Source organism: Ambystoma mexicanum, chromosome 13 (genome assembly GCF_040938575.1).
Source record: "Ambystoma mexicanum isolate Mex_15411 chromosome 13, UKY_AmexF1_1, whole genome shotgun sequence".
NCBI classification, from domain to species: Eukaryota; Metazoa; Chordata; class Amphibia; order Caudata; family Ambystomatidae; genus Ambystoma; species Ambystoma mexicanum.
Genome location: NC_090938.1, coordinates 843,500,583 through 843,515,913, shown reverse-complemented (window position 1 = coordinate 843,515,913; position 15,331 = coordinate 843,500,583). Strand labels below are relative to the sequence as shown.

At 47.1% G+C, this 15,331-nt stretch overlaps 1 protein-coding gene across 3 annotated transcripts in view; it reads right to left on the bottom strand.

Annotated features, from left to right (window-relative positions):
* LOC138522102 (major histocompatibility complex class I-related gene protein-like) overlaps nt 1-15,331 on the bottom strand; it is a 271,137-nt gene that overhangs the window by 171,121 nt on the left and 84,685 nt on the right. For all 3 annotated transcript variants that reach the window (XM_069635359.1, XM_069635360.1, XM_069635361.1), the window contains exon 2: nt 13,473-13,685. In XM_069635359.1, coding sequence (XP_069491460.1) covers nt 13,473-13,542 — 70 coding nt within the window. In that variant the 5' untranslated portion in view covers nt 13,543-13,685. The remainder of the gene's footprint in view (nt 1-13,472; nt 13,686-15,331) is intronic.

The window sequence follows — 15,331 nt, the reverse complement described above, 5'->3', positions numbered from 1 at the left end:
CCGTGTGATATGGAGCAGCCTTGGGAAGGTCTGCAGCTGCGGTTAATTGCCACGTTTCATGCGCCGTCGGGAAGAAGCTGAGAGCCGCAGCCTTCGTGCAGCGTTATGGGTGCTGAAGCCGCATGGTTCAGAAGCAGCAATGAAAATGGGCTGCAGCTGCGGAAAGTACCTGTGCGTTGTCACAAGTGCCGGATAGAAGATTTCCTCCCAAAGCAGGCTTGAATGAAAGCTGGCAGAACACCAGCGAGAGCAGCAGCCTCTGAGCAGAGGGAGAAGGCTGCTGACAAGCCCGCAAGGGTTACAATGAACCCGGATGAATGAAACAGAACGCCGAATGGTACGGCTAAGTAACAAAACACTATTCGCTAGCTTGGAACGAGCATTAGCTTCAAGCCAAAAACAAAACACTAATCAAAAGCACCGGATTAGGTCACCACAGGGCTTAAGTAGAGAAGACACACCCCCAACCATGTGACCCTATCCAAGTAACGTGGATACTTAATAACATTTCCATGGGAATCTCCCAGTGACTCTGTACTGAGAGTAGAAAGGTCTTGCAGTCGTTCTGTTTGCAAAGTACCAGGCGGACTGCATAACCCTACACCTCTTGACAGGTGATTGAGCAGAAGCAAATGAAGTCTGTCTGAGTGAGGCAGGCATTACATAAAAGGTCTGTGGGAGTAGAAGAAAAGGGAAGAAGAAAACGGTCTGTGGAAGTTAGTAGAGTAAAGAGAGACAACTATTTCTCAGAGTCAGAAGCATCACTAGATGGTGTACCACCTGAACATCGGTTACCCCGCAGTACAGAAATGTTTTTCGCGTCAGTGGTTCCAGCTGTCCAGACATATACAAATGCTAAAGGGTTGCACATAACCAATGGGAGATGATGTAGACAAACTCTACAGTAAATGGCTTCAAAAAGAAGATCTCCGAGCAGTAAGGTTGAAGGCACTCCAAAACAGATATGTTCTAGACCTTCTCAAAGCAATGGAAGGAGGAATTTGCGGCAAGATTGGGAGTTCCTGTTGCACATTTGTGCCTGCCAACGACAGAGAGAATGGCACACTGATAGAAGCAGTGACGAGATTATCGAAGATGCATGCCAAGATGGAGGAAGAAGCCAAGGAGACCGCAAAAGACCAGAGCTATGGTCCTGGATGCAGTCATGGCAGGCAGACAGACTGAAGGTATTACTAGGAGCACTAATATTAGTACCAATGGGAATGTGTGTGCTGAAAATCTGCATTACACAATGCCGCAAAACTATTGAGAAGACAATATGGATGAAGGCGATGGTGGATGTGAACATGGGAGAAGAAAAAGAAAGATAGTGGAAAAACAAAATAGCAAGAGGTCTAGGATAAAGGGATGTCCAATGTTCCCGACTGAGATGATAAAATTCGACCACCCATACGACAATAACAAATACTGAGGATAATGGGTGTGGGGCAACCCAGAAGGCGAATGTACCTATTTGACCTGGAGTTTCGATGATCATGCACATTTCTATGGACATCTTGGAGGAGTGACAAAGATATGGCTACCAAAAGCGAGAGTGAAAAGGTATGGAGGATTGATCGAAAAGGGCTACCAAAAGCAAGAGTGAAAAAGTATGGAGGATTGGTCAAAAAGTCGACTAGATGGGGGACTGAAGAGAGGGTCCCAGGAATGCCCCTCCTCACCCCTATGAACATGACAGCCCAAAGAGTCAAGAATGCCCAAAGTCACTCATTATTCAGACACCCCCAGGAGCACCGCTGACTGACACGTATGCAGAGAGATGTTCTCTCAGACAGCCATTCCAACCTTATCCAGTGAATGTCTTTATGGATACAGGTACCTTAACAGTGATCATGGATCCAAAAACCATGATGGACAGCATAGGCTAAATGCAGAGAAACCACGGTGCCGAGGTCATTAGTGACACCACGACATAGCTGCGTTAGTCATGAAGTACACTCGCAACCATGCAGAGCTTACACAGACTCTTATACACAAAGAACATGCTTACACAGTTATGTAGACAGAGGACAGATACTTTTATTATTTTCCTCATTAGCCAAGTGCAGCAACGCTAAAAGCAAGACAATGAAGAGATCCAGTGCAAGCTTGCAGATGCTTCTGGCAATTAACCCTATGGAACTACTGCAGCATATAAGGAGCCTGGTGGGACCAGGCACGACGAACCTATAGGAAACATAGCACAATATAAGTGTGTAGAAATCATGTTAGAAGTCTAATGAAAATCACAGCAGGCCACAAGTGAAGGGAAGCAGAGCCAAGCTGCACAGAACAGGAAGGCCAGAGCTCACAGCCAAGGTCAGAGATGAATAAGCACATTCCAAACTTCAAACGACAAGTGCCAGCTGCAGAAAAATAGAATAAAGCCTCATAATTGCAGACCCAGAGAGCTTGATTATATGATCCACAACCACGTGATGCGGCTGAGCTAGACAATGGGTGGGAAGACTAACAGTTCTGAGCAACTCAAACGAGAATTGAAACATGAATAAGTTAACAATGTTGCAACGTGGAGTGCACTCACATAAGCAAATGTGATGGTGCTACCAGATACATTGGGAACACACAGTCATTTCACATCACCTTGAAGAGGTGCACAGAGGGCTGAGAAGCGAACTGAGTCCCAGGACTGGGGAGACCTGTTCCAACCAATCAGGGGACAGAAATCCAGGGGGGGGGGGGGGTAAACGAGGTTCTTAAAGTGGTAACATCTAGTAATCCCTTGACTTCACCCATAAATTTGCTCATGAAATTGAATCCCTTAGAAAAAAGTAGGTGTTTTAAAATTTGCTGGGTTGTGTTGTTCCACATGGGGAAGGCCTCTGGATACCGGGTAGCATAATCAACGATTACAGAACATATTGCCCAGTCTAGAAGTTTCCAATGGTCCAATAATACCCATCCCAATCCAGGAGAAAGGGACTTCTATTATCGGTAAGGGGTTTAGAGGGGCAGCTGAGGGAATATGTGCACTGGTTTTCTGGCATATTTCACATGTCTGAATGAAGTCGATACCTTGCAAGTAGAATTTCCCACTGATGTGAGCTTGGGAAAGCTAGCACGATCTTGCAATGGATTTTGGGTATTATTAACTGAGTTTTACTCAGGCCTTCTCTGGAGGTTTCCGGTCTATATTGTGGGGTATATTTAAGGCCCCAAGCAGAAATCCCCTTAAAAAAAAACAAATAAATAAAAAAAAAAACACACGCATTAACAGTGCCACAAAAACGGCTGTGCTTTTGGCTTCCTGTCACATGTGTGGTGAGCATTGAACACTGCCACCCAAAGAATGGCTCTGCATTTGCTTTACTTTAAGTGGAATCCTAAGAAAATGACCTGCATTCGGAACAGCTTCACATTTGCTGTTCCGTCATCCAAAAACAAAAAGCTGTGCACAGCATTCCAGACGGCCCTGCATTTGTTCTGTCTTCCATTTAAAACCCTACAAAGTGTGAGCTCCATGGAAACACACCCCTGCGTGTTTTATTTCATCCGATTGCCAAAAGGTTAGGCAGTACATCCCAAGAATGGCCGTGTCTGCTAATAAGTTACATGAAGGGTAAAGAGTTCTGCTGTTCACAAAAACACCGCTTTTTGTTTCCCTTTGATGTGAACCATTGTGCTCAAATTACAGCAAAGGAAAGAAATAGCGTGTCTCTCTTTTTCCATGTCAATATCAAAGAAATTCTGTGCACTTTCCCTATGTGTCCATGAATACACAGTACCTGGAGAAATAAAAAAAACAAAAGATTAATTGAAAAATAATCCCATGGTCTGTAGAACCGCATTTGCAACTTGAAATGAAAGGCCTGCACATGTGTGAGTCTGCTGTTTCTGAAAATAAGGAAAATTACATTTAAAGGTTAATATCAGATGACTGCTTTTGCTCGATCAGAAATATGATTGAATATGTGGGTGTGGGTATGGCTACATAATGTACATTACATTTGTCCCTGCAAGATTTGGTTACTTGGAAAGGACTCAGAAACCAGTAAAACTGGGCTTTGGCCAGGTACTGAATTCAATGGCCAGCCCTGCCTCCCACTGAAAAGTTGCATCCTTAAGTGAACCGGCCCACAATGAAAAGGCTGAGTTTGTGAGGATTCACTGCCCTGCTAGACTAGCAGGCAGTCCTGGAAGATTGAACAATAGAAGCCAGCATGGCTGTGCCCAGTGACCAAGAGGTGCGATTTCCTCCAGCACCCACTCTGGAGGAGGAACTGTCAAACTTCAAGAGGGCACCATAAACGTCCTTTGTTGTAAGCTGAGCCTGGCAGAGACAGTGTGCTGTGGGTGTCTGCAGCACCGCCCACTCATGTGACAAATCCACCCCATTGACATTAAAGGACTTTTCATGTGATATTTAGATGAATGTAAACAGACCAAGTACATGTTTCTAGCACTTGGTGAACTGAAATGGCAATGAAAGATGCATTTTGGGGTGAATTATAAATGGGATGAATATGAAACTAGGTGGGAAGATGCCAATTGTTATTGGGAATATGTGTAGTCATTGGACGATTTTTTAAATATGCATTTCATGAAAACAGCTAGAATGTGCCAAACGGTGATACAACTTCGCACAGAGTCGGCGATCGGATTGTCCAATTCCCTGTGACCTATGGAATCCGCATATCTGCTTCTATGGCGGTGGCTATTACAAGTTTGAAGTTTGATCTGCAATTCATTTTTGGTAAAAAAGTAGATTTGAGAGACAAAGAAAGGCCATAAATGCAAACACATAAATGTAATTTCCCCTGAACCAATATGCCCAGGGGGAGGAGAGGAGAGAGGAATGGTAGGCTGACCTATCTCCAAGCAGGGGTAATTCTTGAGTACTTCCCCAAGATTGTAAAATGAACGATTGTAAAATGAATGATGATCACTTGGGCTATATAAGGGGGGGGACTGTACTAGACACAAGAGACCCACACAAGAATACAGAGAGACAGGAGAAAGGACGGAGGTAGCTAATCCCATCCAAGAGAGTGAAGTGACCAGACCTTGTCTAGCTGTCCAGGAGTGCCCACTGACCAGATCCCTTGGACCAGCTGTCCCAGTTACCAGATCCCTGGGCCCAGCTGTCCAGAGACCGTGCTGGCTGTCCAGAATCCCAAACTCAAGCTTATATTGTAAGTAGCACATACCCCAGTCTCAAAACTGCATATCCCGCTCTTTTGACTTTGCACCCAATTGAAATCCCATTCGAAATCCCAAATTGCCAGTATAATCGGTTTACTTTTCCATTGACAAATCTGTGTCAGCCCATGTATGTTAGTGTATTCCTTTGATAAATCTTTCTATAGTCTGTCTAAATCCTTTGCCATTTTTTCCAGTAAATAAATTCCCCTATAAAAAGAATCACGGTGAGTTGGTTGACATTCAAAATCAACCACCTCATGTCAAGTGCCTTTCTTTAATTATAGCCATTCAAATATAGCCTCAACAGAATTAGGCTTTGTGTCACCAAAACCGTATTTGCCAGTGCACTGTGTGTTATACTCACCTGGCTCCCACAGGGGTGTCGGTCGGACCCGGACGGCTGCGGTCTCCACCAACGTGATGCGTAGTGCAGAGATGACTGACTGGACTGGCCCTCCTAATCTTGTCTGCTTGACCCGTAGAAGTATTCTCCTGCAAGTGGAGAGATGGATTTAGCCACCCGTGGACTCAAGTGATGGCACCCCCCACAGCCCTCCTTACTAATCACCTCCGAAGTGCCCGCTTACCAATCTCACCTTATATTCTTGAAAGATGAGCTCTCCATCCTGCATGGATTGCAGGGGCGTGTTGATGCCAGTTACTTCCAAATGTTTGAAGGTGTGGGAGAGTTCCTTCTGGAGAGTATGGACTCTGAGGTTCCTGGCAAGGACCAGTAAGTATCAAGTTCATAGAGTTCAATATGTCCGATGTTTCACTCTTGTCCCCCTCTTCCTTCCTTGTCTTGCAGCTGAGATGGTGAGAAGATGCTCTCGTGGCAGCTGGTGGCGCTCAGGTAAGAGTCTGTATTACCCGACGCTGTCCGGTAAATGTTGCACATTTTTTAACGTGTTGTTTTCTCTCTCTTTGCAGGTGCAGCACATCAAGATGTGGAGAGTTATAGAATAATGCCTACGGTGGTAAATCAGGTGCGTCTATGGTGATAAGAGTTACATTTGTTGGTTTTCTCGGCTCACCTTTGTTGTTTTCTTTTGTTCCCCAGGTGCCGGAGTTCGGTGAAGAAATGATGGAGGCAGCGCTGAATCGAAAGATGCTGCGAGGACTGGTGAGTATGGCGCGGCGCTGCAGATGCGACGCGTACTGAAATGATGTTCTTTCCAGGTCCGGAGGCGAGATGGATCCGGAATCAGGTGAGGAATTCGAAATAGTTCATTTTCTAACCTTGTCCTTTTCTTTCCTCTTGGTTTTAGGAGCTCCAGATTCGAGGCGGGCGTGCCAGAAGACTGGATGCTGACTGCAGGCACGGTGAGCGTTATACTGCTGGATGCAGAATAACGCGAAGCGTGTGCTGCTGTTCGGGCGTGGTTTAAATAGCCTCCAAAGTAGTTCCAGGTAAGAAGTTCCCCAGAACCACGCCCGAGTAAAGAATAGTCCCTGTAGAAAAATAGTTCCATCCAGGCCTCACGTTGGCTTGGACTCACTTGCAGCATGGTCTGCATCAGGTAAGTAAAGTCTGTAAGCCGTGGAAAATAACATAGCTACGCAGCCTCTTCTGTCCAAATTATTCATTAGAGGGGATTGGGCAGAACAAAAACAGGACACCTGGCTATCTAATATGATAGAAGAGGTGACACCTATCAAACAACAGCAGCTCAGAGTCTGAGGGCAAATGGACTCCGGTGCAGTGGAAAAAGTAGGCTGCCAAACAAAAGAGAACCCTGGTGAAAGACCCCACTAGACAGATAAATGCTATTAGAAGTTTCATGACCTTGTACCATACAAAAGCCAAATATTGGGAGCATCTGAAGCGACCAGATGATGACATAAAAAATTATCGGAATTCTATAGAGTTCGCCAAATGGACGTTCTCCCCAGGGTACTCCAGCTTCTTTGCTGGGATGGAGGATCAGAACCATTCAAGGTGGTCCACCTTAAAGGCGGCCATCTTGAAGCACTTCTCCATGCACAGGAACCCCTAGGAGGCTCGCAAGGCGGCCTACAACCTGCAGTGCGGAGAGGATCAGGCCCAGAGAGAATTTGTTCAGGAATTAAAGCGGGCATTTACACAAACCACTAAGCGGGTGCGCACGAATAGTATAGAATTTATAAATACCTATTTTTATGAGCTCCCGAAGTACATCATGGCGCAGTTGGTAAGGGACTTCCATGAGGAAAGGACCCTGGAATGGGTAATAAAGCAAGCTACCTGGATCTATGAGGTCCACAAGCCTGTGGAAAACAAGAATCCCCCAAAAAACCCAAACAAACCAACACCCCCCGCCAAGGTGGCGGAGTTGAAGGTTATCCCCATTTTGGACCTAGAAATGGGGGGGCCTAGACATGGAGGGCCTAACAATACCCCTTCCCAGAACCAACCAAACCAGAGGCAGAGAAGACCGTCTGACCAGTCTCAAGCAGGTGGTAGCCAGGCATTGTACCCCACAAATGTGTCACCTGACTCTGCCACCTACATCAGCCCCAGGTACAAGGGCAACAGAGCCAACTTGGGGTATGTGTGGACTCCCCCGGCCAAGGGGTGGGGAGGGGGACATAATCAGGTGAGTACAGCCCCAGGAAACTTCCCTTCAAACTTCCCCCAGGAGGGTGGTAATCTTCCAACTCCTAGTTTAAGTTTTCCCAACATTCAGGACAACCCTCCTTACTCTCCCTGCTTTCAGAAGTCTAGACCACCAAATCAGGGAGAGGGGAGGCCAAGGGTGGAACCCTCAATACCAAGGTTACTCCGGGAGAAGAGACAGTTACCCTTCCCGAGAGCCACCCAGATTTGACTCAAGACCCCCATATCAGCCAGAGAGGGTGTCCCAACTGGAGAGCCAGGTCCAGAGCGTGACCCAAGATCTGAGTCGCAAATTGAGCCTCAGATGAACATGGCTGCTCAGGACAGCTCGAACCAAGAGGCTGGCTACATGGAACAATGACGGGGAGAACCCGGACAACCAACAGGTTCCAGAGGAGCAGCTCTGGAGGAAGGGGAATGCAAAGGCATAGACGAAGCTTCCTTCCTCACCCGTGAAAAGCCCCTAGAAACATCTGAACCTGAACTCAAATATCCTACCCCCGAGAAACTGCAACCTAGGGAACAGAGGGTAAGTAGGAGAAACATAGGGACAAGGAAGACCCATTTTGTGGAGGAAGTCAGTGTCCTCCAGTTGGAAGGGGAAGATTCCTTGGAGGATTCTGGGAAGAAAGGCTTCTCTTTCAAGGATGGGGGGGTTCCTCCCAAAGAAAAAAGGGTCCCAAAAGACTATAACTCAGACTGGGTAGGTATGGGGACTGACTTAGAACCACCCATCACTGAACCCCAGAAATGTCCTCCTGAAAACCTAGAAATAACTGAGGGATCTTCCCCACAAACCAGTTCAAGTGACTGTCCCCAGGAAAAGGGGGAGAGCACAGAATCAGAGGAGAAAGGGGATTCCAAAACCCCACCAATCTCAGGATGCCAAATGTTATTTACAGATTCCCGAACTCAGACACAGAAAACTGCTCATGATTCCCCAGTATCGGAGTCCAAAATAAAGAAATGAACTGCCCAGCTGACCCAAAATGCCCATTTCCTTTGCCCCATGGAGGAGAAAGAAGGTAGATTTTATGCCCCCGTCTGGGTGCAAAGGCAGGGTGAAATTTCAGCACTGGTGGACACCGGATCCCAAGTTACTCTTCTGTCCAAAAGGGCATTTGAGCAACTTAATCATTACCAAAATCATTAATGCAGTAACCCCACCTCTCGCCAAAAAACTGCCTCACATAGCGCAAGCTACCATTGGCGCCAAGTTGGATTATTGCAATGTCCTGCTCCTAGGCACTTCTGCCAAGAACATGAACAAAATGCAAGTCACGCAAAACAATGCTCTCAGAGCTGCTCTAAGTATCTCCAAAAGAGAGCATATTTCCCAAGTCAGACGAGAGTCACTGGCTCCCGGTCAAAGAGCGCATACTCTTCAAGGCCATCACCATCACACACCGATGCCTCTTCCAGTCTGCACCTCCTTATCTGGCAGAACAAATCCATCAAGCACCGGCACTTAGACCTAAACGCCCCCAATACTCTCACTAACTCCTGGTCCCCACCTTCAAAAGAGTCAAAGCTGGTGACTTGGGCTTTCAGGTACTAGCACCCAGAAACTGGAACTCACTACCACTTAAACTCAGAAAGGAAACGTCCCTCACTGCCTTCAGAAAAGCTCTGAAAACCAAGCTTTTCAACTAAAGTGTGCTTGAAGATGTTCCCCTGTAACCATGGAACACTCCTGCTGTATTACTGCTTGAACACTGAAATCAATGGGCCTCATTACAAGGTTTTACCGGCAAGGCTACCTCCATAATGGCATGAAAATCCGGCACCCGCGAATGGCCAATTACCGGGGTATTCCGGCCTCGCCGGACCCGGTAATTGCCCTTTCGCGAGTGCCAGAATCGGGTAGATCCCCATTCCCATTTCAGCCCCATAGGGCTCAATGGGAACGGGGATGCCTGTAGCACCGGCACCAAACATAACGGTGCCAGTGCTACAGGCTTGCTGTGCTCGCGGGTGCCTTTCATTCCGCCAGGGCAGACCTGGTGGGCGGGAAGGCACCCGTGAGCACAACTCTGAGTTTGCCGGTCTGATAACAACAGTACCGGCAAGCATACCGGTACCATTGTTACCGGACCGGCAACCTCGTAATGAGGCCCAATGTCTATGGGCCGCTGCACGCTTTATAAATTCAAATAAATAAAAATAAATATTGAGTTGCCAGCTTGGCCCGGGCTTGGTGGGAGCCGAAGACCTTCAGCTCCGTTTTGTTGCCATTAAGGCACATCCAGTTGTTATCCATCCATGTCTCGATTGTATTATATAGTGCTGTCACTTTAGCGCTATCCTGTGGGTAGCTGCCACTCAACTCCATAACCAGCTGGGTATCATCTGCGTAGTTGGTGAAATGCGCACTGATGTTATCCAAGACTACGCAGAGGAATCGGAAGTAAAGATTGAACAGGAGCGGTGATAAACTGGCACCCTGAGGAACACCACAGACTATAGAGGTCTCCTGGGAAAATGTATCACCCCAGTGAACCTTGGATTTCCTATCTGTTAGGAAAGATGCCAACCAGCTGATGGCTTTTTTAGAGCAATTGGCCAACCTACTCCAGTGCCCATTGGAGCTGTTCATGGTCCAGCATATCGAAAGCGGCATTTAGGTTGAGGAGTATGAATAGACCCACATTGTCCTTAGCTATGATTCTCAGCATATGTGTTTGCAAATCGAGCATTTCTGTTTCCGTGCTATGAGCCGCATGGAAACACGACTGTCGATTGTGCAAGATGTCATTTGTTTCCACATAAGATTGCAGTTGAGCAGTGGCAATCTTATTCATCACCTTGAGAATGACGTTTGTTATAGGTCTCATGTTTCCCGGCTCCTTTCGGTCTAACCCGGGTTTCTTCACCAGTGGAGTTATCAGTGCTCCAGATAATATTTTGAGGTGGGAGTATTTTACTCTCCATTTTTAAACTTTGAGAGTAAATATGATTTTAAGAGAGTAAACATGACTTTTCTCCTTCGCAAGAGAGTAAAATGTATGCGACATCCAGCCGACATGTGAAAATACTGTATGGAAATCATTACTACGCGGCAGCTTTCCGAGTTGTGACAGAATACACCTTTCATTATTTCTGGCCATTTGATCTCTCCTGTATATATTTAAGTGTTGAAATCTCAAAAACCTAGCCATTTACATAGTAAAGCAAGCATGAATTGCATTATGTTTTGAGGTACGATAGCAGAATTGTCTTTTGATGTTTAATGAAAGTCCTCATTTCCTGGAGCTATTACTACCTAATGGTATGCCAGTGTTATGATACAACAGTGCAGAGAGGCAAGGACTCCATGTTTAACTCTATATCTAATCTCATGGTGAAATGGTTATTTATATAGCGCTTTTGGCAAAGCGTTGTACATAGAACATATTTATCACAATTACCACTAAACCAAAGTCGGTACTCCTTTATCGACCTCGAAAGGATGAAAGGCTGAGTTGGACTTGCCGGGATTCGAACCCACAGATCGCGCAGAGATTGCAGCAACGAGTGCTCAACCGGCTGAGCTATCTTATTGGCTAACATCCTTTGAGGTTGGTTAACTGAGTATCGACTGAGGTATAATGATCACAGTACCTAGATGTATGACAAACCCTTCATGAAGCGCTACATAAAGTTAAATACCTATCTGGATTATCACAGGGACCGGTTTTACTGAGTTTCTATTTCATTTCATTTGTTTGTTTTTGAACAGCGCTTGCACTTTCTTGAGAGTCAGGTTTTGGATGTTTTATTTGTAGTCTTGAAGATTTGAGAGGCTAGAACACCTGTGATTGGTGTAATGACAATTACTCACCCTTGATCAAAGACTCTGCTGCCACTGACCATTTATAGTAATGTACCCCATTGACTGCAAGGTTGAATGGATGTAAACTAGACTGTGCATAGTCATCATTTTACACGCTGTTTTTATAATTAGAGTGTAAATTAAATTAGAAGTGTAAGAATGATCTGCCTCCTCATGATTATGCACACAGCACAGGAACTCTGAAAAATACAATTGTGCAATACTGGTTTGCTTTCACTGGAAAAAAGCATAACTTGTTAAAAAAAAAATCTCAATTGCAACTTAGTTTTCCATTTTATTAATTACACAATCGTAAAATTCTAGGAAAACATGCACAGTGCTTCGAAAGCTGAATGGAAAGAAGCCATTCCTTTTATCAGTGTGCAGTTTTATTTTTTTGAAAGGCTTCAGAGAAATACATTCTGTTTCAGAGGTGGCTTGCAATTGCATCCATGTAGATAAACATCAAAAGAAGCCTTCTGGTTTCTGTCAAGTAGCCTGACCTTTGCACTGCCCTGTTCTAAACCTGTGTGTAAATGTTCACAAATATTAAAGCGGTCGTATTTGCAAGATTTTCATGTGTAAAAAGGCCTGGTAGGCACCTTATCTGGAGCCCTGACCATGCCCCCGCCCCTTCTTTCTGGCAGGTGGGGTCGCTTAGTCATGTTTAACCATAACCCCCCTTCTTTCTGGCAGGTGGGGTCGCTTAGTGAGGTTTAACCAAACCCCCCCCCCCCCCTACTTCCTGGCAGGTGGGGGCGCTTACTGGTGTTTAACCATACCCCCCTTCTTCCTGGCAGGTGGGGGTCGCTTACTGGTGTTTAACCATACCCCCTCCCTTCTGACAGGTGGGGTTGCTTGATAATCTTTAACCATAACCCCTCTTCTTTCTGGCAGGCGGGGGTCGCTTAGTAATGTTTAACCGTACCCCCTTCTTTCTGGCGGGTGGGGTCGCTTAGTGATGTTTAACCAAACCCCCCCCCCTACTTCCTGGCAGGTGGGGGCGCTTACTGGTGTTTAACCATACCCCCCTTCTTCCTGGCAGGTGGGGGCGCTTACTAATGTTTAACCATACCCCCTCCCTTCTTTCTGGCAGGTGGGGACGCCTAGTGGTGCTTAACCATACCCCCCTCCTTCCTGGCAGGTGGGGTCGCTTAGTGATGTTTAACCATACCCCCTTCTTTCTGGCAGGTGGGGTCGCCTAGTGGTGTCAGACCCTTCGTCTTTCTGGCAGCAGACTCCCACCACTGAGTGCATTTAAGGGCTGCGTGTGAGGCAGCAGGCTCACGGCCCCACAAAAGGGAGCAGCCACAGTGCAGTCCCCCCACCCCCACCTATTTATGCCTCCCGGAGCCCTGCCGGATTTGGCAGGGCCCGGGAACGCCCCTTCCTCCCAAGGATGAGGCAAGGCGGGGTGCCCCTGGATGGGGTTGCCAGAAGGGTGGCCCGCTATGCGGGCTGTCCCTAGAGGCTCCCCTCTGGGGGCTGGACATCCCCTGAGCAGCCTGTGTCTCTCAGGGGGCCTGTGACTCACAGCCTGTAGGTGTTAGGGGGGAGCTGTGACTCTGGGAAACAGGCAGTGCTTGATCATCCAAGCAGATAGTAGATTTGCCTCGGAAGAAACATAATGCACCCAGAAGCGTGCTCCTGATCCTTTGAACTGTTAAAGCCTGAGCATGGGAGCCCCGCCCCTCAGCTGGGGGGTCAGCCCAGTCAGCCCAATGACATGCGCGCCTGCTCCCAATACAGTCGTTTTAGCTTATGTTCCACTTAGTAGCCAAAACAAAAAAACCTGCTGTAGGGCTGGGTGTTGCCCCTGCATAAGAGCTGTAAACTCATCACCGCCTCGAGTCTTTCTTCTTACACCCAATGCAGAGTGTAACAGCTTTTGAACATGGGTACCTGTGTGTACGTCCGCAGAGCAGGCGATTAGAAAGAGAATGGCCCCAGGTATGCAGAGTCCTGGCCTCATCTTGTTGTGTGCAGCAAGTCTTTGCCTGGTGGGTCACTTCAGTGCCAATGGAGGATTGCCAGGGGGAAAGAGAGGGGACAGGAGCCAGCAGCGGTGGAGGCAGACTGCATGCAGCACAGGTCAGCAGAGCAGGCAATGCAAATCTGCAGGAACAATTCCAAAACACAACATGAAACCGGTGAAAGGAGCACTGTAAAAAAATAACTGAAAAGGGTAGCACATTTCAGGAAGGTATTTATAGGTGATCATATCATGTGCCATCAAGCCTTGCAAAATCTACCCGCCCGCAAGCTTTTGCTAGTACTTTTAAGGGGCGGGTTGAGTACCATTTTTATGGTAGTCAACCTTGCTGTGTATCAGAACTAGAAGGTTGTCTTTCCCATCCAGGGGTAAAGTGTGTGCTCTGTAGTTATTCTCAGATATAAGTATCTAGCGCTGCTCAAATGTGCATTCATATCTAAGCGCTGTCAGGCGTGGTGCGTTGCAGTTATATAGGCAGTCCTCAAACGTAAGCGCATCACACCACGCCATACCTAGCTACATTTGAAAATCAAAAACCCTGATGTGCATGCCCCGCCCAGAACCACACAAGACTCCGCCCATGTATACATGGCTCCACCCACATGTCAAAAAGGTGAACTCTGTTGTTGTAGATGTCATTAGAAACACGTTTGCAGTCTGCACTTTAAAGAGGAATGCAATAAGTTTCCAACCTTTTGCGCTCCATATGTTTTGGGTTCACAACCCCTACTGGACCTAGCCAGTGGCGTCGCCAGGAATCAAATTTAGGAGGAGCACAGAGGGGGCCAAAGACCAAAATAGGGGGGCACAGACAAAAGTAGGGGGAGAACATGGTCACTGCTCATCTTAGGTGGGGGGGGCACAAGGGGGCACAGGGTTTCACAGGGGGGGGGCCCGACCCCCCAGACTCTCCCCTAGCGACCCCACTGGACCTAGCCCCAATAGAAAGTGGTGAAAGTCAGAGAGTTGCAGTCCAAATCAACGGGAAAGCCACAGGTTGCAAAGTCCCTTCCCTGGGTTGACAAATATACAGCTCTACAGAACTGCTGCATGCCCCCTTCCTGCACTAGGGAAGGGGCTTGCAGCAGCATTGTAAAGGAACACATTTGTGGTTTTCAATAATGTCAGGCAACCATTTCCCTAGCACCTCCCGTACAATGTTCTGTGCTTGTATACGCGGGGACTAGGGTTGGACTGGGCTATTGGTCATTTGGCCCATGGCCGTATGACATGAGGACCTGGGGGTCGGTTTTATGAAGAAGCCACTGTGGGCTGTTTTTTTTTAATTTATTTTTTTAGGTGCATATTGTATTTGTAACTTACGTTACTTTAAGTAATGTTAGTTATTTTCCTGCTGCCTGCAGCCCGCTCAGCCAGCTCACAGCAGATTGAATGGATTGATGCATTCATCAAAGCAAGGTAACACACACACACACTTAAAGTGAGGGTTGCTTACCTTGTTTTGATGAATTATCATGCAGGGCCGTGCTCGCTGCTGGCCTGCCTCAGTGTGGGGTGGCCTGGCTGGCATCCGCCGATGACGGCGTGGCTGGTGCCAGTCAGGCCGCTCCTGTGAATTGTAACACCTCAGTCATGCCTACTGCATGCAGTCACTGTCAATTTGTAAGTTGCTTTCAACTTTGCAAGTGCCAACAACAAATGTTGCACTTGCAAAGTTAAAAGCAACTTTGTTGTCAGAGTGCTTGGGCTGGGACCGGGGAAATTGCCAGGCAGCAGCGAGCCAATTAGGACTCCACCAGCACCAGGA